We start from the raw sequence: 25,138 nt of genomic DNA, 5'->3' as shown, positions 1-25,138 counted from the left end.
AGCCTAAGGGCAGCCTTGAATAGGGTAATGTTTGCTCTAGTTCGAACCCTAATGCAAAATTCGCCTGATGCAAAAATGCATTGAAAGAGTATGTTTTTTGCACTATTTCAATTTTTGCATAGTGCTAATTGCCCTTGCAGCAATGCAAAGTGTCTTTAATATGGCCCCAGGTGTGAATACCGTAATGCAGAAAGCGTGTTGTCGCCAGTTCTGTGCACGCCTGGGACTCATCGTTGTTAAAGCTTGTTTTTGGTTGTGTGATGTTTCCTGTCGTCTCAAAAGTGACTTATTTTTTGTTTTTTGTTTGACCGGTTGCTTTAAGAACATTCCAATGCACCCCCTCACTGACTAACAGGAAGTGAAATGCCAGGCTCTAATGCCCCTTCACTGAACAGAGACATGGCGGCTGGTCATGGGATCTTCAGAGGTCACGGGCAGGTGGGGGCCGAGGGGCCTCCTGCGGGCTCGCGAAGCCTGAACTGGCATCCGCTGCATTCGAATCATGAAGCAGGGTGGTTACCTCACATCCAATTAATGCAATCAAATGTCAGACAAGCAAGCCTTTGGAAATGAATGGCAAGCAATCAAACCCAACCAGAGATCCATTTCAGTTCATTGATTGCCATGTACAACCATTAAGCGGCTCTCATTAGGAAACTAAGCATTAGAGCCCAATCAATGGCCGCTTGAATTGTTTTTGCTCCTCCATTTTAAAGGCATTGAGGGACTTCATTAAATGCTTCCTGAGAGGCCGCAGAAGAAACTGCTGTGTGCACCCGCACCATGCCGCGTGCTCGCAGGCTTGGCTAGCACACATTCTGTGGAAAGGCTGGCACTGTGGCCGGAGCAGTCCCATTTCTGGATGCTTTGCAGTAGTATACAGGGGTTTCATGTGTACAATGTAAAGTAAACAGCTCGCTGTGCACGCAGGATATAGCAGTGAGGGCTGGGGGATCAAGGAGGTAGAGTGATGCCCCTGCACAGCTTGGAAGCTCCTTTAATATCTAGGAGGTACAGTTTAGGGCAGTCTTGAAATCAATGACTACTGTGGGGAAAAACACCTAATGCCAGGGGTTGGGAGTTCTAGTGGTATGCAAAGTTGTATAAGAATGGGATCAATTACTTACTGTTATTTGGGCTTATTGGTAGGTCATCAACTAGGGATATAACATCAATGCGTATTCATCATTATTAAGCTATCATTGGTGGCCAGTGAGGAGAATAGTGTGGTGTAATAACACTGCTTCCATCTACTTTTAAAAATTATTTAGTGACAGATTCTTGCAAGTAAATACAGTTTCCCAAAGCTGGGCTCCTGCCTTCAGTATATACGCGTGCAGGGGTGCCCCTGTGGGCAGCTGTGGTGGGGGGTCAATTGAACTCAAAAGTGGTTATATAGTCCACACTGCAACTAGAATGTTTCCTCATTAAGTTAATTGATATTTTCATCTGATACGTGTATCAGTCTTGATATCACGTTATGGTATCCCAAGTCACGTCCTTTCTCATACTGGAATGTTTTATTCAAAATAAGAAAGACAAATAATGAATAAAGAGTAAAAGGCTAAAAAGTATGATACATCAAGGCCTTCGATAAGACAAAACACAAAGACCACTCTTTCAAAAGCATTAAATAAATGTGAAAAAGGTATAGTTGGTGAAAGAGGGGAGCACAGGAAACAGATCCTAAAGTTCATGAAGAAAGAAAACAAAAGTTGATTTCGGAAAAAAGAAAGAAACAAGTCCCAAATTTCATGAAGAGAGAAAACAAAAGTTGATTTCAGAAATGGAAAGGAAACAAATCCCAATCTTTTTGTAGAGGGTAGACAAATCCCAATTCAAATCCTAAATGCTTTCGAATGATAGAGGTACGACTATTCGAAGTGCCTCTAAATAAAAAATCTGGTAAGTCGATATCCATGTCTAAAGTAACCTATACAGGCCGATTCATGGAAATACAGTCAAAAGTATCGCACGCGGCTGGCGCAGAGTGTTCCCGTGCGAATGTCTGCACCAGCCGCATGCGATAAAATCCATTTCAGCGCACATCGTATTCATGGAATAATCCTCCAAAACAAGCTGTGGCGCAGAGTATCGCAGCGACCCTGCAGCAGCGCCAGTTACGCCCCCAAGAACGCCCTCGCGCAAGGAAAAGCCATCAAGATCGCAAAACCATCGCAAAGGGCTGCGCCAACCCTGAACCAGTGCGAGAAGTAACACACGCGACCTGGGGGAGCGTGTGCGTGTAATTCAGGGGTGCGCGAGAAGTTCCACACGCGATTGGCCTGGGCGCGTGTATTCCAGGGGCTCACGGGTGGTTTCACATGCGATTGGCCTGGGCGCGTGTATTCCAGGGGCTCGCGGGTGGTTTCACACGCGATTGGGCTGCGTGCGTGTATTTCAGGGGTGCGCGGGAAGTCCCACACGCGATTGGCCTGGGCGCGTGTATTCCAGGGGCTCGCGGGTGGTTCCACACGCGATTGGCCTGGGCACGTGTATTCCAGGGGCTCGCGGGTGGTTCCACACGCGATTGGGCTGCGTGCTTGTATTTCAGGGGTGCGCGGGAAGTTCCACACGCGATTGGCCTGGGCGCGTGTATTCCAGGGGCTCGCGGGTGGTTTCACACGTGATTGGCCTGGGCGCGTGTATTCCAGGGGTGCGCGGGAAGATACACACGCGATTGGGCTGCGTGCGTGTATTTCAGGGGTGCGCGGGAAGTTCCACACGCGATTGGCCTGGGCGCGTGTATTCCAGGGGCTCGCGGGTGGTTTCACACGCGATTGGGCTGCGTGCGTGTATTTCAGGGGTGCGCGGGAAGTCCCACACGCGATTGGCCTGGGCGCGTGTATTCCAGGGGCTCGCGGGTGGTTCCACACGCGATTGGCCTGGGCGCGTGTATTCCAGGGGCTCGCGGGTGGTTCCACACGCGATTGGGCTGCGTGCGTGTATTTCAGGGGTGCGCGGGAAGTTCCACACGCGATTGGCCTGGGCGCGTGTATTCCAGGGGCTCGCGGGTGGTTTCACACGCGATTGCCCTGGGTGCGTGTATTCCAGGGGCTCGCGGGTGGTTCCACACGCGATTGGGCTGCGTGCGTGTATTTCAGGGGTGCGCGGGAAGTTCCACACGCGATTGGCCTGGGTGCGTGTATTCCAGGGGCTCGCGGGTGGTTTCACACGCGATTGGCCTGGGCGCGTGTATTCCAGGGGCTCGCGGGTGGTTCCACACGCGATTGGGCTGCGTGCGTGTATTTCAGGGGTGCGCGGGAAGTTCCACACGCGATTGGCCTGGGCGCGTGTATTCCAGGGGCTCGCGGGTGGTTTCACACGCGATTGGCCTGGGCGCGTGTATTCCAGGGGCTCGCGGGTGGTTCCACACGCGATTGGGCTGCGTGCGTGTATTTCAGGGGTGCGCGGGAAGTTCCACACGCGATTGGCCTGGGCGCGTGTATTCCAGGGGCTCGCGGGTGGTTTCACACGCGATTGGGCTGCGTGCGTGTATTTCAGGGGTGCGCGGGAAGATACACACGCAATTGGGCTGCGTGCGTATATTTCAGGGGTGCGCGGGAAGTTCCACACGTGATTGGGCTGCGTGCGTGTATTTCAGGGGTGCGCAGAAAGTTTTACACACGATTTCAGCAGGGTACGTGTATTGCAGAGGTGCCGGGGAGTCCTACATGTGATTTGCCAGTGTGGGTCCTCCCAGGTGTTCCCTGTACACCCTCCACGGTCCCTGCAGGCAGCCCACACCACAGGGGACTACCCTGCATCCCTGGTCATGTCCCGCAGTTAGCCCACCCAACATGGGCATGCCCCCCAGCAAAGGCACATGTCTCCTTGCACAAATAATCACCAACTCATGTTCCCCACCACCCCCACCCCCCAGCAGTGCAGGGGCACCCACCACCAGGCCCCCACCCATGTCTCCCACCACCCCCACCCCCCAGCAGTGCAGGGGCACCCACCACCAGGCCCCCACCCATGTCTCCCACCACCCCCACCCCCCAGCAGTGCAGGGGAAGCCTCCACCAGGCCCCCACCCATGTCTCCCAGCACCCCCACCCCCCCAGTCACCAGGGGCAGCCTCCACCAGGCCCCCACCCATGTCTCCCACCACCCCCACCCCCCAGCACTGTGGGGCACCTGCCAGCAGGCACCCACCCATGTCCAACTCATGTGCCCCACCACCCCCACCCCCAGCACTGTGGGGCACCTGCCAGCAGGCCCCCACCCATGTCCAACTCATGTTCCCCACCACCCCCACCCCCCAGCACTGTGGGGCACCTGCCAGCAGGCCCCCACCCATGTCCAACTCATGTTCCCCACCACCCCCACCCCCCAGCACTGTGGGGCACCTGCCAGCAGGCCCCCACCCATGTCCAATCCATGCCCCCCTGCACCTGGGTCCCAACAATCCCCAATCATGTCCGTAATGCCCATCCTCCCCTGCCAAAAGGCCCAACCAACTATCACACCCACCCACATATCAAAGGCAATTACATGTTACACCCCCAATTTAAATAATGCAAATGAACACATGTCTGTCACACACAATGGCTGCAAGTGAATGACAAAACACCCAACATGACATGCCTGAAAGCAATGAGATGATACGACACATTGAAGAATTAAAAAAAATATGTATTGAACAGCAAGTAGAATGGAAATGAAATAAGAAAAAACACAAAGCAAATCAAACAAAACAAGATGAATGTCCAAGAAAATAATCTGAAAAATTAAAAAAAGACAATGAAGAACCATGAAGAAGATCATCCCGGGTCCATGAGCCCAACCAAATTAAACCTAACTATGACTACTAACTAAAAACTGAACTATATACAAAAAAGTGGTGCATTGTCCAATCGCAACCAAAAAAAAATCAAAAAAACAAATGAAACCTAACCCTAACTATACAACTATATACAAAGGCAGCGGGCTATTCGGACGGCTCACTGGTTGTTGTCATGGGCCAGGGCATCATCGAACTCCTGGTCAATGGCTTGGAGGCGGGCATGTTCCCTGGCCCCGAGGTCCCGCAGGGATAACGCAGTGTCAAGCTCAAACTCCCTGCGAAGACCCTCGAGGCACTCAGCCCGCCTCAGCGCCCTCCGCATGGAGTCCTCCGCCCTGACCATCGTGAGCCGTTCCTCCTCTGCCCGCTGCCGCTCCGCACCTATCCGCTGGCGCAACCGCTCCCACACGGAAGCCACTCCCATTCCAGGGTTCTCCTGCCCTCCAGCCGATGCCTGCACCCCTGATGTTGATGGCCCGAGCCATGATGCCTCCCACGTTGAGCCTGCTGCTGCCTCCGACACAACTGCCTGTGCCAGCACGACGGCATCCAGGCTGATGGAAACCACCGACGCCGTCGTGCACGTGCCCTGCCCGATGATGCCGTCACATCCTCCATCTGCTGGGGTCCAGTTGCTGTGGTGTCCACCCCTGCTGGACCTCTGACTCCCGACTGTGGCAGGGATGGGATCCCCACCGAGCTGGCTGCATTGGTCAGGGCAGGTCCACAGGGGGCCCTGGTGGCATCTGGGCCCGGAAGACGGCAAGGAGAACGACTGGCGTATAGTCTCCACAGAGGAGGAGAGGGCCGCCAGATTGGCCGACACATGCAGGAAACCCCCGAACATGGCCGATCCCAATTGGGCCACGTCGGCACGGTGCTCTTCGTGATGACGTGCGTGCTCCTCCTGGGAAGCACGCACGGCATCACGAATCACAGCCGTGCGCATCGCGACCCCAATCAGGACCTTCTCCACACGGCCAGGGGTCCCCTCGTCCGCAGGTGGAGGGGAGTCAGATGACATGGACATCCCCTCTACCTGCAGACGGGCCTGGGACGGGGCATCCCTGCTGGTGCAAGGTGGTGCACCCACAGGTTCAGGGACAGCGACATGCACAGGCCCCTCCACGGTGACCTGTGCTGCCTCCTGCCCCTGCCCCTGGACTGCACCACTTGCACCAGCAGGGATGCCCCCACCAGGCCCCATGTGCGCCTCAGTGGCGGCCTCCTCCTCCTCTGTGGAAACCACCAACCTGGATGGCTCCTCACCGTCTACCGCCGTGGCAGGCCCCTGTGGGGGCTCACCCACCCCTCCCGCTGCAGCCGTGGGGGCATCCCCGCCGCCTTGCTCCACAGCTCCGTCTCCGCCCTCTCCTTCACTAGCCGCTGTGTAGAGGGAGACATAGAACACAAGCATCAGGGTACTGTACAATGGTCCCCTAGACAGGAAGCAATAGCAGATGAGTGCCACTGTCAAAGTACACTTCCATCATGTCACACCACAACACATGTGTCAGTCCAGGCAAAACACACACAGTGACAGTCATGGTGCGTGCCATGGACATTTCAATACATGTCCAATGGACTCTCGAATCATACAATGTAATGGGACTCACATGCATCATGGGTCATGCCTATCACATGCACACACTTCACCTCAGTCACATCCATCTGGCCCCGTACACCCCAATCACAGTGCATACAAGGATGACTAGGCTGCATCAGTGAATCTGTACATTGTCACAGACATGTGTCATGTATCCATGGCACTCACAAGTCACAGACACGCAGGTCAGGCACACAGACATGGATACCACATATGTATCTGGCATCAGCACCCATCCCTCGCCCCCACCCATGTCCAGGAACAGAGACTGCCATGCTCTCATGTGTGCAATCTGCACAGGGCTCCCCATGTTGCATTCAAACACATGCAACAACCGTGCGGTTCACACATTACAGGTCGCACATGCATTCCCATGATGTCCCTGCACACATACATGCGTACATGGCCTATGTCACACATGCAGGCAAGTATCAGACAACCAGCACACTGCAACATGCCCTCTCTCACACAGCAATGCTTGGCCACTTACCGCTCAACTCCAGACGGGTCTCCCTCTCAAGGACCTGGGCGTGGAGCGCTGGGTGTACGCGTTCCAGGACCCTCAACTGGATGGAACTCATGCGGCCCCGGCTCCCCTCCACGAGGCGCTGGGCCTTCATGAGGGTCCTGGACCTCAAGTCCTCCCAGCGCTTCTTGACCTTCTGGATGGTGCGGGTTGCCACCCCCTCCGCGTTGATGGCAACCACACAGTCGGCCCAGATCCTCTCCCGTCCTTCCCTGTTGGCGCGGGACGATCCGAAGAGGGCATCATACTGCCCCAGGACTTGCTCCACCAGGACACCAACTTCGGTGGCAGTGAAGCTGGTGCCCCTCTGCCCCTCTGGCCGGGGGTTGCCACTGGTGTCAGATGTAGATGTGCCCGACATGGCAACCCCAGGGGCAGGAGTGGGTGGGCAACTGGGTCCTGGGGCTGGGCTGTGGAGCGATGCTATTCGAGTCGGGAGTCTTCTGTACCAGCAGGGGTGGACACAGCAACTGGACCCCTGCAGATGGCTGATGTGCAGGCGCCAAATGGCAGGGCACGGTGGCAGCAGGCAGGCAGGCAGGCAGGCAGCAGCAGATGGCACGTGGGAGGCTGCTCGGGGCACTGGGGGGCAGTGATTCGGCCTTCTGGGCAGGAGCGTGGTCTTCCGTGTGTTTTCGCGTGGCCAGCTTGATACGGAGTGATTTGGCATGTGAAAATCCTGCACGTCAGCGTGAAATTCGAGGAAAGGGCCCTAGCGCGTAAGCGCGTCAGCACGCGTACGCGATTTCATTGGACCAAAGGCCCTTACAGCGTAAGCGCGTCTGTGCAGTTTCGCGCACGGGCGTTGCCCTGGTAGGGCTTCTCTGTACGTGCTTTTCGTGCGGTGCGTGTGTTTTCCATCCGTTGGGGTTCACTCGCTATTACATCGCAGCGGGTGTTGGCTACGCGTTCTTCTACATGCAAGGCAGACGGTGAGTGGTACCCCGCTCCCCCCCCAGGCCCGATCGCGTGTAGAAACACCCGCAGGCCCCTGAAATACACGCACCCCGCTCCCCAAGGCCCTATCGCGTGTGAAACCACCCGCAGGCCCCTGAAATACACGCTCCCCGCTCCCCCAGGCCCCATCGCGTGTGAAACCACCCGCAGGCCCCTGGAATACACGCACCCCGCTCCCCCAGGCCCCATCGCGTGTGAAACCACCCGCAGGACCCTGAAATACACGCACCCCGCTCCCCCAGGCCCCATCGCGTGTGAAACCACCCGCAGGCCCCTGAAATACACGCACCCCGCTCCCCCAGGCCCCATCGCGTGTGAAACCACCCGCAGGCCCCTGTAATACACGCACCCCGCTCCCCAAGGCCCGATCGCGTATGAAACCACCCGCAGGCCCCTGAAATACACGCACCCAGCTCCCCCAGGCCCCATCGCGTTTGAAACCACCCGCAGGCCCCTGAAATACACGCACCCCGCTCCCCCAGGCCCCATCGCGTGTGAAACCACCCGCAGGCCCCTGGAATACACGCACCCCGCTCCCCCAGGCCCCATCGCGTGTGAAACCACCCGCAGGACCCTGAAATACACGCACCCCGCTCCCCCAGGCCCCATCGTGTGTGAAACCACCCGCAGGCCCCTGGAATACACGCACCCCGCTCCCCCAGGCCCCATCGCGTGTGAAACCACCCGCAGGACCCTGAAATACACGCACCCCGCTCCCCCAGGCCCCATCGTGTGTGAAACCACCCGCAGGCCCCTGAAATACACGCACCCCGCTCCCCCAGGCCCCTTCGCGTGTGATACTTCTTGCGCACCCCTGATATGCACGCACCCAGCCAATACGCGTGTGAAACTTCTCGCGCACCCCTGATATGCACGCACCCAGCCAAAACGCGTGTGAAACTTCTCGCGCACCCCTGATATACACGCACCCAGCCAAAACGCGTGTGAAACTTCTTGCGCACCCCTGATATACACGCACCCAGCCAAAACGCGTGTGAAACTTCTTGCGCACCCCTGATATACACGCACCCAGCCAAAACGCGTGTATGACTTCGTGCGCACCCCTGAAATGCACGCACACGCTCCCCCAGGCACAATCGCTGAGCTGTGTATTCGGTAAGCGCACATTTTGGCGCACATGTATTGGGATGCTACCGCCTGCTTTCTGTGGCGTACGGGTATGGGCCTGTGCGCGTCTTTGGCCGTGCGCTGTTTTACCCGATTCGATTCCATGAATGCCTGTTGCAGGCGAGCGTCTGGGCGTTCCGCGCACTTGCCTCCTGGACCTCCCCTGTGACGCCCACATTTTCACGAGTTGTTCCCCATTCTGCGTGTGACGCCCCGTGTTACGCCTACTTTTGTTCTGTGCGCCGCGCTATGTGCGAATTCGCTGTGGCTTTATCGCATGGCGTTCGTTGACCTGTGCGCCAGCGTGCGCCAGCGTGCGCCGCGCACTTTCTCAGCGCACATCCCACATTTCGCGCGTGCCCGTGCTTCCATGAATGGATGTGCGCTGTTTTCTGTGCGATTTTCTGCGATTTTTTCTGTGCCACTGCGAATCGCACGTTTTCGCACGCGTGCGCCGGTTTTTCCGCGCACATTATTTCCATGAATCGGCCTGATAGTTTTTACGTATTTTGGCAGCGAGTGCAGACCTCCAAGTGGATATTGTTTAGTCAATGACTTCATGTCCATATTATAATCAAAGGATAGCTGGATTTGATTTTAAATTTGAAAGATTACTACCCTTCATGGTGATGGACAGCTCGTCCACAAAGAGGGAACGGCAAACAATCCTTCTCATATCACGCACCCACCCTCTGGAACTCGATCCCAGTATCGACTCAGAATGCCCCCACAATGCTACAAGTTTGCAGATCTTTAAAAACGTGGCCTTTTCAACAACACCTGACCCAGGACTAATCGCAATGAACGCAAAGACAGCAACTCACAGTACTGCGCTACTGTTCAAAGATGGCAGCTCAAACAAAGGCAACCCATAGTATGTACAGCAGTCCGCTTCTCTCAAGCTAGGTCTGCGCTTTAAACAATAAAATGCATTTTTTTTAATGGACGGGCATTAGCCAGGCCTTGCATTTCTTTTATATATTTGAGCTTGGAATATCTGTTTGAAAGGGCCCGTAGGAACTTCTTAATACCTCTTGGTTGCCACTGATTACACACCCAACTGCCCAATAGTTTAGTTTAGATCATTAGTATAATAATAATTATTATCATGGGCCTTTCCTTACATTGTTGATATTGGTACCCAGTCATTTTACCGAAAATAAAAGAGTGGTAAGTTTCACAGAAAGGCAAAATACCGAAAAAATACAGAAAAGTTCAATTAAATATATATATATATGGTAGTAGGGTAAGGGGTTAAAATGGGTGGGGATGGGGTTGGGTGCGGTTCAAAAGGATAGAGAAACGCTGGGGATAGAAAAACACAGGGCTTGGAGGGACCTGCCCAAATAAAAATAAAACAATTCAGTATTTTTTCGGTATTTTGACCATCTCACATACAACCATGAGATTGCACCTCCGAAAACAATTCTGCTCACAGATTAGAATCAAATGACATTTGGCACCCTTCATTTAATAGAAGCTAAAGAACTGAAGTCATTAGAATAGAAATTGATAAGCACTGTGACAATGTGCCATATATATGTTCAGAACCCGTTTGACTATTGACGGTTAGGCAGTGGACCGCACTAAAAAACCTGTGGAAGTATCAGAGCACACAAATCAGCAGTTTCTCATTATGGAGGAGCTCAGGAATTCAGAAGCATCAAGCACATTGAATGCTCCTTCATACAAAGTGGGCAAGACACCTGTGTGCTTACTTATCAACCAAAAATCACATGATTCGCCAAGATTTACCCCAATCAAAATCCAGACTCGATCCAGTGGGAGACCAGCCCAATAGTAATCTATCTACAACACTATCAGGGACAGGCTCACAAATAGCTCGAGCTATTTTTAATCCACTGGCAATTACAAAACTGTGAAATTGCACATAAAAAAATGTGTTCAACAGCACTTTTGTCAAATGCATTATAAAGAAGCCCACTATGGAACTATTGCCAAATAGCTAACCATTCTTAACCCACACATTTTTTTTTAAGTGTGGTCTATGACAGACCAGTTGTAACAACACAAGAGCATCCTTGATCCTCTGCAAGCTGATGAAATAATGGTGAATCATTCCAGAGGTGGTAGCAGGATCTTTTTCTTTTGAATCTTTTGGTGATGGGCCCTGGCATGCCACTTCACTGCCCTCAACAGACGGAAGTTTCAGATCACGCCCCCATGTTGATCAAATCGTAGGTGACGTAAAGAACCCTGGTAGTGACATTATCGTCATTTCAGCTACATGTTTAGTTCCTTGACTGAAGGGTCTTCCGAGAATTGGCAATATCTCATATTTTTCTTCAACACTCATCTCAGGGGAACAAAATAATCCATGCTTTTGGAGTCACATGCTGGAACCATGTGGTTTGCTTATTCCATAGGTTTGCAGAGTTTGTGCAAGTGATGGATGTTTCAAAAGGGGCTAAACCCCAATCCGGGTAAGCCAAATGTTCTCCTAGTAGATTTGCCTCCAGGTACACGAACCAAAGAGCGTTGACACTCACTCAAGAGTTATTCACCCAACCCTTCATTATGTATAACAATATTAAGGAGGCCTCAGCGACTTGTTGGTGAGCTATGTGTAGATGGGCAGAGCTGATCAAGCGGAAGCACAAGGGGTGCATAGGGGCGGACCCCCATAAAGGGAAAGAGAAAGGGCAGTCGAGGGCAGGCGGAGTTGTTGATAAAACATGAAACAACATGTCTATGAGAAGAAAAGACATGGATCCATGCTACTGGTCAAGAAATTAAAGTTCACAGCCTTGAGCAAGAAGAAGGAATGTCTTTTCTTCACGTCAGTCTGCTTATTTCCGGCGCAACCTCCCTCCAAATGTGGGACCCCCGGAGTAGCATCTTTCAGAAAAACTCAGAAGGCAGGAATTCCCCTGCTGGACTGGACTATCAATACATCGATAACCTAAGGAGACTTTACATTGAAAAAATCCTTTCTTGTTTTCCAAAGCCAGAGTAACCTACGAGTACACTGATAGGGCAGTAGCCCAGCGTGCACGAACACTAGTATTGTAAAGCAGACATTGCACAATCTATGATACTGTAATATCACATATATCACGTGAAGGGATGGGGAAGACATTACAAGCACTACAAACCCTGAACCGACGGTAAGAGTGAAAGACACACTAGAATAGAGAAAGAGAAAAGAGGGGGCAACCTCCCGTCAGCGAAATGTCAGCTTGTGGCCTGCCAACTGGCTTTAGTCTGCATAGATGTCTAAGAAGTCGCCCCAACTCGATGCCGACCTCAACTCTGGGGTTCACAGTTGCATTTTTATTATGAAAATGTTTTGGGACAAAAGGCCATGGCAATGAGATTGGAGGATTAAATGTCAATATAACACAACCCAAAATAAAATAACATAACGTGGTCTGGCAGGACATAGCATAGCATCGCTTATTTTATAACATAAATTGGCCTGCAATGACATGCCACACCACATCATCACTTACAATATAACGTGAGCTGACATGACATAGCATAGCATCATTAATAATATAACACAATGTGACCTAGCATGACATGCCATAGCATAGCATCACTTATAATATAACGCAATGTGAAGTGGCATGACATATCATATCATCACGATTACTATAACATAACAAGAACTGGCATGCCATAGCAATACATCACATAATATAACACAACGTTGCATGGCATGACATGCCATGCATAGCATCACTTATAATATAACACAAAGTGAACTGGCATGACATAGCATAGCATCCCATAATATAACATATCGTGACATGGCATGACATGCCATAGCATGGCATCACTTATAATATAACGCAATGTGAAGTGGCATGACATATCATATCATCACGATTACTATAACATAACAAGAACTGGCATGCCATAGCAATACATCACATAATATAACACAACGTTGCATGGCATGACATGCCATGCATAGCATCACTTATAATATAACAGAACGTGGCCTGGCATGACATGCCATAGCATAGCATCACACAATATAACACAACTTGACCTGGCATGACATGCAATAGCATAGCATCACTTATAATATAGCACAACGTGAATTGGCATGACATAGCTTAGCAGCACTTATAATATAACATAACGTGAACTGGCATGATATAGAATATCACATAATATAGCACAGCGTCGCCTGGCATGGCATGTCACGGCACGCATAGCATCACTTATAACAGAATGTGGCCTGGCCTGGCCTGACATGCCATGCATAGCTTCACTTATTATATAACAGAACGTGGCCTGGCTTGACATGCCATAGCATATGATCACTTATAACGTAAACTGGCATGACATAGCATAACTCATAGTTTTTTTTTCTTCAGAATCTGTTTAAGTGTTTGAAAATGTTGTGAGTTGTTACATTCGCATGATGTTTAGTTGCAAACCACAGGCCAATTCCTGAGGATTGAGTTAGTGAGTGTCACTAACACCAGTTGTTTTGCTTGTGGTTGATACCGTATTCCTCAGTTTTAGCAAGTACTGCCTTATAGATGTGAGTTGCTTGTCGAGTCTGGCTACTATTACATCAAGCAGAAATAACCAATCAAACAATGTTTTCAATGTTTCCTCGGTGTCAAGGTAATCTGAGCTCAAGGCAAGCATGTCACCACTTGGGTCTGGCGCCTGCATGTGGCTCTAGGCCACTGTCATCTGCCAGAGACAGTGATGTTGGTTGGTGTGTGAACAGGAGGCTTAGTGACCAGGAATGGGAATGGTCAAGTTGAAAAATCGGGCCCATCTATCTCAGAGGCCTGTCACCTTTGGCTCTCTGGATGTTTTGCACAATTTCCATCTGCCAGCGTAGTCAGTGATGAGGGATCATGGGAGTTGCAATCTGAATTACATCTGGATTGCAGCAGGTTGCAGACCCCTGGTCTATTGCCTGACTCCATTCGCCCCTCTGCCCTTCCAAGTGCCCTTCCAAGTGTAACTCAATTTCATGAGGTCATGCGCAGCTGGAGTGCCAGACATCTCACAAGCGAGCAATGAAATCTAGCAAAATACACAGGGAATTGCATGCATGTCATTTCTTTTCTGCACATCTGTGCCCACATGCACTCCTCATTAGTGGTCCTCGTGATCAAAAGGCAGATCAGCTGGCATGCAACTCACCTCCGCTGAGCATGGGATGCGCCTGAAAGCCTCGATGGCGGCCAGTCGTATTGCCGAAGGATTGCTTTGCTGAAGTGCACAAGAACTCAGCACGGGTGTTAGAAAAGCCGCCGCCAAGCCTGCATTTCCAATGGCTTTTAGAAACAGCTGCATCTGAAAGGATAGACAAAGCAAATGGGAATTAGAGACCGATCAACCGCAAGGAGTGCTGTAGCATGGGAACCCTTTGCCAGATATTTCCCTCAAGATTCTAGTAAAGCTAATCTTATTCTCTTTATGTTTTTACTTTTTATTGGTGTGCTCTATGGTTTGAACAAACTTTAAAAACGTACTCCTTCATTAAATAAAAATACAAACTATTCTAAAATACAATTGGGATATTGCACCACATGCAATATGTGTAATATCTCAATTTGCCAGATTGACCTCAATATCACCCATTCTATCTGATATTGACTTCTCTATCACAAATGTGCAAAAAGCAAAGCATCTATGCACACATATCATTATTATTACAATCATAATTGGTTATTTGTAACAAGCTTAATAGCAAGAGGATTCTCGTACCCAGAGATCGAACCTGGGTTGCTCCGCCTCGTTTTGCTTCCAAGATCGAGCATGTTGCCCCTGAGCTATCCATTATTATTATTATTATTATTATTATTATTATTATTATTATTATTATCATCCTCCTGAGAACGGAACCATAACTGAAAGTCAGAATATTGATGGTGATGGTGATGCCAGGTGGTTTCTGCCTCTACCAGAAGTGGTACAGGATGGCTTCTGGGGGCTACACTGTGTTATCAGTCCCATGTCTAAACGTTCTCACATTTTTCACAGCAGGAGGCAGTGGGAATGTGTCTGGGGTTGTAGTTAAAGTTGCATGGTCCTAGTCAAAGTTAAATCGGTTTGTGTGGTTTGGTCGACCCCCATCTGTTCAAATGATTTTCTCTCAAATGATCTTTGCATGGTTGGGTTCAGGCAATATTGGTTGGGGTAGAGTAGAGGAGTGGGGAGGGTGCGTGGAGGGGGGGAAAGAGGGCCACGCCCTGCATTCTGTGGTAATCAACTCAGTAAACATAAATGTCAATGCAACCATTAAAAACATTTGATTAAAACACATAGGACCATTAAATCAACCCACTTTTAGAAATCATATATGGGCATCTTTAGCACAAGCACTTGGTACGGTGCTCCGAAAAAAGCCTCTTTGCTGCCCCAAACCCAAAGCATTCCGCTAATATTTAATCCTAATACTGTTCAACAAACCACTGTCATGGCTGTTTTTTTTTACAAAACAGGGGTGTGTCTGGAATTCAAGCTTATTTCTTGAGGAGGAGAACGCAAACCCTTATATTTATATCTGCCTGTCTACATTAAACTCTGCAAAAGGAAGAAACTCTTGTCATTAAAAAAAGAGCTATTAACTTCTTGGTACTAAAATGAGGGCCCACGCTGCTTTTGGGGCTCGAGGATGATAATTCAGGAAGCTTGACGTCCCTATATGTCAAAAAAATACTAAAGAACAATCTTCATCATAGGTTTGCTCCCTGGTGAAGAAAAACGATTATCGATTACAATAATTAAGATTGGAGGAGAGCAATTAACGTGCATTATGAGAAAGAATATTGACCTAGGCTACTTCACCGCTACAATCACAGCATTCCTGATCCACGTCTCTGCTACAGTAAGGGAAGAATTATTGCCACACTTTACTGGTGGCCAATCTAACGCCAGAAACCAACCAAAAGAGCAATGCCACATGCTGGAATGTAGGTCAGTCAGAGCACATCTTTCAGAGATGAATCAAATCGGAGCAGAAGTAAGATCTTACACAAAATCTATTGTACAGGTGCACGCGTGCTATTGAAAGAGTAAATACGATGTATATTGGGAAGTGGGTGCAGTGGAGAAAAACAACCCTGGCACTGGGGTGCACAATAACAATAGTAAAGAAGCCGGTGTCCACTAGCAGTGGAGCACTCGCCTCGCCTGCACACCAAGTGTTGCATAGCAAACAACATTTTAGGTTAGTATTTTCAGATACTTATATGAGTAAATTCCAACGCACGTTCTTTTGTAGTAAAGTAAAAAAGATTTTTTTTAAATAAATATTTGTAACCTCAAGGATATACACATTTTTAACATTTCAATACATAATGTTTGTGCAATACAAAAAAATGCAGTACAAATAAAAAATGTTCAACAATTAAATATTTCCAAACTTAGATCTGTGCTCTTCACGTTTCGAGACTTCTATCCCTTCCTCAGGAGTAAACATTCATTATTTCTTTCTAAAACCTTTGTGGCAATCTATAACTTCAAGATAAAAAATGCACTCTATTAGTATGAGAAATTCATTTGATCATACAGGCTACTATCATATCTGATCTACTATTAAGCCCCAACACTAGCTCATACACCTGGTGTAGCTCAGGATTCGTTGATTCAATAGGGTATCTTTAATTCTAATGTACTTTATTCCACCTGTGATCCAACCTGTTAAATAGATAGGGGATAGCCTGGGTTATCTCTGCTTTAGGTCCACTTCCATTTTCACTGACGTAAAGAGGTCTGTAGCTACAACTCATTGAGGAATAATTATTACCTCCATTATAATTGCCTGCTGTCGATTCATAAGGGCTACATTGTCTGTACTTTTCCTGTAGGGAATAATTATCAATCTGTTTTCAGAAAGCAAAAATGAACTGAATCTTCATAGCCCAATAAGTGAGAGTTTGGATCCAAACAATTCCAGAACCTACCTTTTCTTCTCAGTCGCCATTAGTGAATGTGCCAGATGGACTTTTATATGAAGAAATGGCAACAAGTGCCTCTCCTCATCTATAGAAATAAGAATAAAGCCCAGGAAGCCTGTGCTAAACATCTGCTATTTGTGTAATGTGAGGCTATATACCACGATGTGTAAAAGCGTACCTCTTAGGGGTGTTGCAAGAACTATTCAACTGATGGGCAGGAGAGGAAACTAGCTTTTGCTGACTGCTGTGCTGCTACAGCATCTTCCAATCTTTTCAAAACAGACTCGGAGCATCATTCTAAGATGGCCGCTTTAAAAAGACGACTTCACTGCGACGTATTTGCTTGATGATGTCCCTTTTAAATAAATGACATAGCACGAGGCAACACTTGTCTAGAGGTAAACTTTTCTTGCATTTCTGCAAGCCCAATGACTTCTTACGATGACTTCCTTAGGATACAGCATATTTAATAAATTATTACAGCACTCAGTATTCCCAAATAAATACATCATGCGTATTATGTGTTTTTTTCTGCTCTGTGCGCTCATCGCCCTAACTGGTGGAAAGACTGCTGTCTATAGAATTCTTGAATAGTGTCACATGCAACATTACAGTATACATCTATTAAGTAAGTGTAACTCTTGGTGAATAGTTAGAAATTCATTCTCTGGGACAATGGATCGGTTGCCCTTCAATGCTACAACTGGTGCATGGGAACCCTATTCCCAACCAGACTCATATGGAATACATAAGCTCTGGGGGAGATTACTCCAGGTGAATATATAGGGAGGGTAAACATGCTTACAATATGTACAGTGTTATATTCCTGATAGTGAAACAATTGTACCAATATGAAGTTCTACAGAAATGCTCCCAGCTACAACTCCAAATTCATGCCACTAGGTGTCAGGCTATCTATTCTCTATATCCAATAGAGTTTTCTTTGGATTAATTTCTTGGCTTGGTCCCCACCCCTATTGGGGCTGTGTACCATTTCTAGAACCATACATTTAAATTGGGCCAATGTCTGTCTCTGAGCATATGCTTTTAGTTCTTATATTGCTTTTATGTTCGTTATATCTGTCCTTCACTTCTCTTGTAAATTGGCCCACATAAAAAAATTCCATATGGACTGCTCAGGCCGTATATAACTGAGCTGGAGTGACATTTGGCAAACTCTCTCAGTTTGGTCTTTATCCCTGTGCGGGCATATCTCATAGTTGCCCTTCATTATATCTTTGCAGTTATTACAATGGAGATAAGGGAGTGTCCCACTTTTCTTACTCTGGAGTACAGTTTTTGAATTAGGTTTCAGCTTATCAGCCTTCACCAATTGGTCTCTGAGGTTTCTACCTCTCTTGTAGGCTATGAGTGGCAGGCTTGGGAAGAGTTGTTGCAATTGTGCGTCTAGTTGTATACGTTTCCAATTCTTCTTAATGAGTCAGGGCACATGGTGACTTTGACTGGAATACTTCAAAGTTTAGAGGAAAGGAATCTCACATGATTTTGATTTGAACTTCAACAGATCTTCCCGTTCCATCTGGCTTGCTTTGGTTTTAGCTTTCATAATTATACTATGTGGATATCCTCTTTTTCTATATTTCTAAGTTAACCTCACATTTTCGGCATCCAGTACATTGTTATCTGAAATTATTCTTTTTAACCTCAAAAATTGGCTCTAAGGAAGATTATCTTTCAGATGCCTTGTGTGTTGACTCAGGTAGTGTTGGGAGTTATTAACATAAGTTGGTTTATAAAAAATGTTCGTTGACAGAATGCCTTCCTTGAGTTCCACTTCTACATCCAGATAGTGTAATTTAGGTGTCCCAACTTCAATTGTGAATTTTGATTTGTTCATGTATAGAGTTCAAATATCTCAGGAATTCATCCAGTTCACTACAGTCGCCTGTCCAGATTACAAATACATCATCGTTGTAACATTTCCAGACTAAGAGTCTGGTTGACCAATGTGGATGTTTCAAGACTGCAGGTGTCTCCAGATGGTACATGAAAAGATTTGAGTATGTCAGGGCCATGGCTGACTCCATTGATGTCCCAGCTGCTTGCAGATAAAATTGTTTATTATATCTGAAAAAGTTATTTTAGAGGCTGAGTTTGGTTAATTCCAATGTAAGCACTTTTGCTGCCCACAGTTTTCTTCCTGTAGTAAGGACCACTCCAGAACTTCCAGACCATCTTCATGGGGTATCGATGTGTAAAGGCTCTGGACTTCGAGAGATACCAGTATTTAATCCATTTGTAATTTCTCAATTTCCCTCAGAATGTTAAGGAAATGTGTGGTATCCCTCAAGTAAGTTCCTGTTTTCTGTACAATAGTTTGTAATACCTGATCTACATAGATAGCCAGAGAGTCAAAAATACTATCCGTACCTGCAACTATCAGTCTCAGTGGTGGATATTTTGTGTTTGTATGCATTTTAGGTAACCCGTAGAAAACAGGGTTAATGGGAAATTCTTTTGTGATAAAAGTTTGAGTTATTGAGTTTCCAGGGCTTTCTCTAAAGTTTCCTTAACTAATGTGGCAATCATTAACATGGGATCCTGCTCTTTTGGTACATAGGTATTTGTGTCATTAAGTAATGACATACATTGTTAGCTATAGAAAGTAGTGTTCATAATAACTATAGCACCCCTTTGTCAGATGGTTTCAAAGCTAAAATGCAGTCATCTGCGATATCTCTTATTAGTTGACTCTGGTGTTTCCTAATATTGTATTGTATTTTGACGTCTTATTGAAGTCAATCATTTTCATGTCAGTCAATATCTGTCTTTCGTAATGTTGTTTATCTGCGGATCAAATGAACTCTTTGGCTTCATTTCCATATAGTCGAAAGTAGCTGATGGTTCTTCTCGTGGAGACTGGAGGTTAAAGAAAACATTGAGCCTCATTTTCCATATAGGTGTATACAAGTTTGTTTTGAAGATGTTGAATTGGGCTGTGAGCTATGGAAAATTGTATTAGGTGTCATGCCAGGTATGTTACCCTGTCCTACTGTTACTATATTGAGAGTGTTAGCTAGTCTTGTCTTGTCTCCACTTGCCGGAGTGTCACTGCTTATGTACTTCCCTCTTGTCTAGGTGCTTTAGACTGGGGTCTAGGGTTGCGGGTTGGTCTGGTGTTTTGATAATATTTTTGCAAAAGTGTATAAAAAATCATGTGAGTAGTCAAGTGTGTCCCTTCTGAATTTGCAGATTTTATGCTGTTCAATGTCCTTTTTATATCCCTCCAGAGATGAGGGAATGTCTGTAAAAATGGTTTGCAGTTCTTCTCTACTCTTCAAGTTCGTCAGTTGTTCATCAGTAAAATCTTGCAAATATATGGTCACTAGCATCAGATCAGCCCTCAATGTTCTAGCCACTCTCCTATGAGAGAATAAGCAACTATTCCACTGGATTGCAAAAAGACTGGGGGTGGGAAGATATGTTAAACTGCTGTATAGGAAGAGCACAGCCCTACCATAAAATGATGAATGTATAAATGGCCTAACAATTATCCAGAGGTATCGGAACAGCCAAGGCCTTCAAGAACTGAAGAATGGAAAAAATGGCTTTACTATTATCCTGAGGTAGCAGAAGAGTCCATGCCTACTAAAAACTGAATAATGCTAAATGGCCGAATGATTATCCTGAGGCATCGGAGGAGCACATGCCTTCCAAAAAAAGAAGAATGGATAAATGGCCGAACCATTATCCTGACATATCAAAAGAGACCATGCATACCAAAAAGTGAATAATACATAGCCTAGCTGTTTTCTTGAAGCATAGGCATTGCCAATGTCCTTCAAAAACTCAAGAATGGCTAAATGGCCTAATGATTATCCTGTGGTACCTGGAGAGCCCATGCCAACCAAAAACTCAAGAATGGATAAATGGCCAACAATTATCCTGCAGTAGGGAAAATGGCCTAAAAACGTCCTAACTACCCATGACACTCTTGAAAAGTTATAAACTTGTGATCTGGCTTCATTCTTAAAATCCTTCACACCTTTCGGGACTTTTGTGATAAATGATGGATCTTCTTAACTTTATTCATATCTTCGGATTCTTCTATGTTGTTATTGGAAAATGTAGCTTCCTCCCACTTTTGAACTGATAGAACCCAACCTACTTGGCTCTATTGTCTGGTAGGTTACTTGCACTCTAGTTAGGCATCCTAAGCTGAAGGCAAGGGCCTCTAATTGAGGCAAAGGTCACCTAGCAAACAAAAGAGCTTGATGATAAGGGCTCTAATTCTATTAGAACTTGGGCATGGAAAAAAGATCAGCCTCACCTGGGGTTCCTCTGACAGAGCTTGTCCATAGTCCCTTGCCCTTTGACCAGAATGTACTAATCGCAAAGGAAAGCATGGAATGCAGTCTTCACAGGCAGTTAGAGCCCCTATTCCAATCTAGACGTGGAGCTAATAGCCTGCGGATATTATTAGGTTCATGATCAGGGTCCTTTTTAGAACCACCAAATATACACATATTTGGAAAAACAAAGGGAAGAAAATAATGCAGAACTCTACTGTAATTAGAGTCTGAATGCCACACTTTGATTGTCTAACGAAATGGAAGCACGCTATAATCAAAGTTAGATGTTTGAAAATGACTGTGAGAAGGGCTGCTTGTAAACCTTTGCTAATAAAACGAAATACATCAACAACAACAAAAAACAATAATGGCTATTAGCTGACTAAAGAGTACACATATTAGTGTATGTAAGTATGAAAGGAGGAGTTAACCCCTGTAAGATTTTGGCTGTCAGGTTGAAATAATCCTTATTGACAAGTGCAAACGTCTAGTCAACTGTCTTCCTCTGTAATTAACCTTCTTAGTGGAAAGAGTTGGAGATAGATGGGAAAGAATCGGCGCACAGAGATGCAACCTCTGTAAGAATCGCTCACATCCCTGGGGTTACTCGGAAGGCATCGAAGTCATGTCGCCAAAGCTGTGATATTGTGAGGGCAACAACCCTTTGTTAGCAGAGTCAGGACCTGTACTGCTGCCTCTGAAGAGTGAATTCATTAGAGTGGATACTCTTTTCTGCATTCCTGCTTTTTATTTTTAAATGCAATTCTAATTTCACAACAAAACCATTGTTTGACTTAAAATGTAGTGTTTGGCATTATTCTGCTGCAAGATACTTTGGGGGAAAATGCATTAGGATTAAGGTTTGTATCTTTCTGCAAGAGAGCAAGGATAAACACACATGGGGCTGATTTACTGAGCTAAGAAAATAGCCTACCTAAGCTATTTTCTGAGCTTAGTAAATCAGCCCCATGTGTATATGCAAGTTTGCAAAAGCACCATGGGAAAACATTTTGTGATTCTGTGGGCTTTCTGAAAAGAACAGGCGTCAACTGAGTTTGGCATCTATCAGGGGTGTTGCTAGGTCTGGAAAAGATCCGAGGCTATGCTAATATCGTGACTGTCGGGACTCGGTGCTAGCTGGCCTTTTTGGGTGTAGCCCCTGAGCTTCTATCCCCATTCTATCCCCTTCTTTCATCCCCTCCCCAGCGCCCTTCCAGCGATGCCTCTGGCCCCCATCCACACCAGTCATTGACTTCCCCCTAAGCATTCCATGGCTCCTGCACTATAAGCAGAATGCAGCCTTCTATTGCACTAGTTGCCTCCACTGCTGTCCCAGGGCACTCCATTCCTCCCCAGCAAAAGCAACACTAATGAACTCTGCTGCACCAGGTGCATCCATGAATGTTAGAAAATAGCAATTTATCAGACAAACATTTTATTACTAACTATAAATACCCCATCTCTTGACGAACCTTGACATACAATAACGATTTCTAAAATGTTTTTTTTTATTGTTTACCCACCAGTTGCACCGAAGTGTGTTCGAGCCTTTTAAAGTTAAAACACTTCAAATGGTTTCACAAAGTAAAACGTGCGCAATATAAATTAGAGAAAACGTTCAGAAAACAAAAAAACAGCCTACAAACGATTAGGGCAGAGCAGCCACCACTTAAGCCGAACCCTACAAAAAGTATCGCATCCAAGTGGAAAATTGCGGCCAAAAGGCGAGGTTTTGGAGACTTCCGAAAGAGAAATGGCTCTCTAATTTTGCAAACAGTTAAAGGGATATAGTTTCAACAATGCTGGGAGAGCGATGAAACAGAACGTTTCATCATGAAAGCTAGTCCAATATGGGTACCACAAGAAGTCATAGTTTCCTGCTCTGCAAGTGTTGTGCCCACTTTCGCTGCCGAGTAGCTTAGAGGGGAAGAGGGCACCGCCTTCTGGGTGTTACAGGCAACCTTAACGGGAATCTCGCTTTCAAAGGAGGCCAGTTTGAGTCTTTCAGAACTGGGTGAGATCTGCCCAATTCTCCAGGCCCCAGCCCTGGCGGCAGGGTAAAGTACTGCCTTCAGGGGGGGTGCGGGAATAGACAGTGGAAGAGCAGCACCAATACAGCAACACACCACCAAAGTTTGAACCAGAGAATGGAAGTCAGAATGACACACACAACATTTGATACCCCTGAGTGCCCACAAATGAGTCTAATTTTGGAATAAAAGATATCCCAAAATAAAAGAGATACATGTGCTCCAGCAGAGGAAGAACAGAAATCAAAGGGGTGAGCAGGGAAAAAGAAACTCAGATTTTGTCAAATTAAATTTGAAAAAAATGAAGCCATCCAATTGATAATCAGCCATAGGCAGTTCCAAGCAATGATAGACCCGCCCTAAATTTAACACACGGGCACAAGTGAGAGTCATCCACCTTCTGGTGCATAGGGCTGCCCAAGATGGCCGACACAGCTGGCAGTGAATCCATATTGAGACTACAACTCATAAGGGATAGCTTCGATCTCTGTGGGGCTTTAAAGTAAGTGGGGCAGACCACACTCCATGCCCTGCAGAACTATTAATAACAATTGGCCAGAAAAATGAAGGACCAAACTAGCCATCCGCCGCCACACCCATCCATTGGGAAAGGGCGGCCATTACAAGATCTCATGGTGTGCTCATGTCACATGCCAATGAGAGCAAAACCAGCAAGCAGATGACATTATCCTCCAGGAGCCCTAGGAAGCCTGAGTACCGCAATCGAGCGTGAAGCCAGTCTGACAAGGGGCCGGGTGACCATTCCCTGGTACATACTTATTGAGCTACCCTGAAACCACATTTAGAGGTATTCCTTGGGCGAGGGTTGCATTCAATAATTGTGCCCACAATGGGGAAGACAGTGAAAAATAGGATTTTATTATGGGAGCCATCAAAGAAAGGGGGTTTCATGTTAAACATGAGTTTCACAAATTCAGGGGTGGACACAGGAGAGACAGGTCCCCAGGTAGCACCACTCGTGCCACCTGGGAAAATTCTTGACATCTGGGGTTTCCCATAGTCTTTACCAGGGAAGCCAGGGTGCTGGATACAAGGGAGGATAGCTATACGAGTAGAGCTTTGGCCCCCCCACATGAGGGCGTCCTGATCTTCACTCGTTCGTATACCCCAGCAAAGCCGACTTAGTCTTACATCCTTCTACAGTAAATAATTCAGAATCGCTCAAAATGGAACAAGAATAACACTTGTTATTACGTTATTACGGTGCTTGGAAGATAGTCATCGTCGCATAGCTTTATTTCGGCGATGAGCCATAAAATTTTACAAGCAAAATGTCACATGAAATTAAACATATACACCCCAGTGATTTTTCCAATTACTTCGTCACATTCAGGAGAAGAGCCACCATTTAATTAGAAAGGCACTACAGTTTTAGTGGGCAGTTAGCCTTACAGTTCTAAGTCGTGGGGCATCAGTCGGAAAACGTTTTAGCAACGGGACATTTGCTCCAGAATGCATAGGCCGATTAGTTACGCTCCCCCAAGCCTGGGGGTGGAGTTCGATTGAAGGGTTTGGCAGAGGACGACATCTCTTGACAAAGTTCAATAGGACCCCAACCAGACGGGGGTCTGTAAAATCAGTTCTGATCGAGTCATAACCATCTGTGCCCTGGCCGGGGTTCCTAAAACTGCTTAGAAGATATTGTATGATATAGAGCTTTATATATGAACACCATGTTAGTATTATAATGAGAGTCCTTGGTACCGTCAATCAGTTTCTGGATTGTTTCTGGAATTGATTGACAGTAACAGGGGTAAGACAGGTCTACACTCCCTACACTCCTCTTACTTGCCATTGCAGATTCAATGCAGGAATAAACAAGCGTTGAATGGGTTAAACTTCCACCCTGGATTGATATCTAAAGACA

At 47.0% G+C, this 25,138-nt stretch overlaps 1 protein-coding gene across 2 annotated transcripts in view; it reads right to left on the bottom strand.

Annotated features, from left to right (window-relative positions):
- Window positions 1–25,138, bottom strand: part of LOC138569646 (uncharacterized) — a 1,436,407-nt gene that overhangs the window by 987,235 nt on the left and 424,034 nt on the right. For both annotated transcript variants that reach the window (XM_069647797.1, XM_069647798.1), the window contains exon 12: window positions 14,146–14,298. In XM_069647797.1, the coding sequence (XP_069503898.1) occupies window positions 14,146–14,298 (153 nt within the window). The remainder of the gene's footprint in view (window positions 1–14,145; window positions 14,299–25,138) is intronic.

Source organism: Ambystoma mexicanum, chromosome 2q, assembly GCF_040938575.1.
Source record: "Ambystoma mexicanum isolate Mex_15411 chromosome 2q, UKY_AmexF1_1, whole genome shotgun sequence".
Taxonomy (NCBI): Eukaryota; Metazoa; Chordata; class Amphibia; order Caudata; family Ambystomatidae; genus Ambystoma; species Ambystoma mexicanum.
This window is presented reverse-complemented; position numbering and strand designations above follow the sequence as displayed.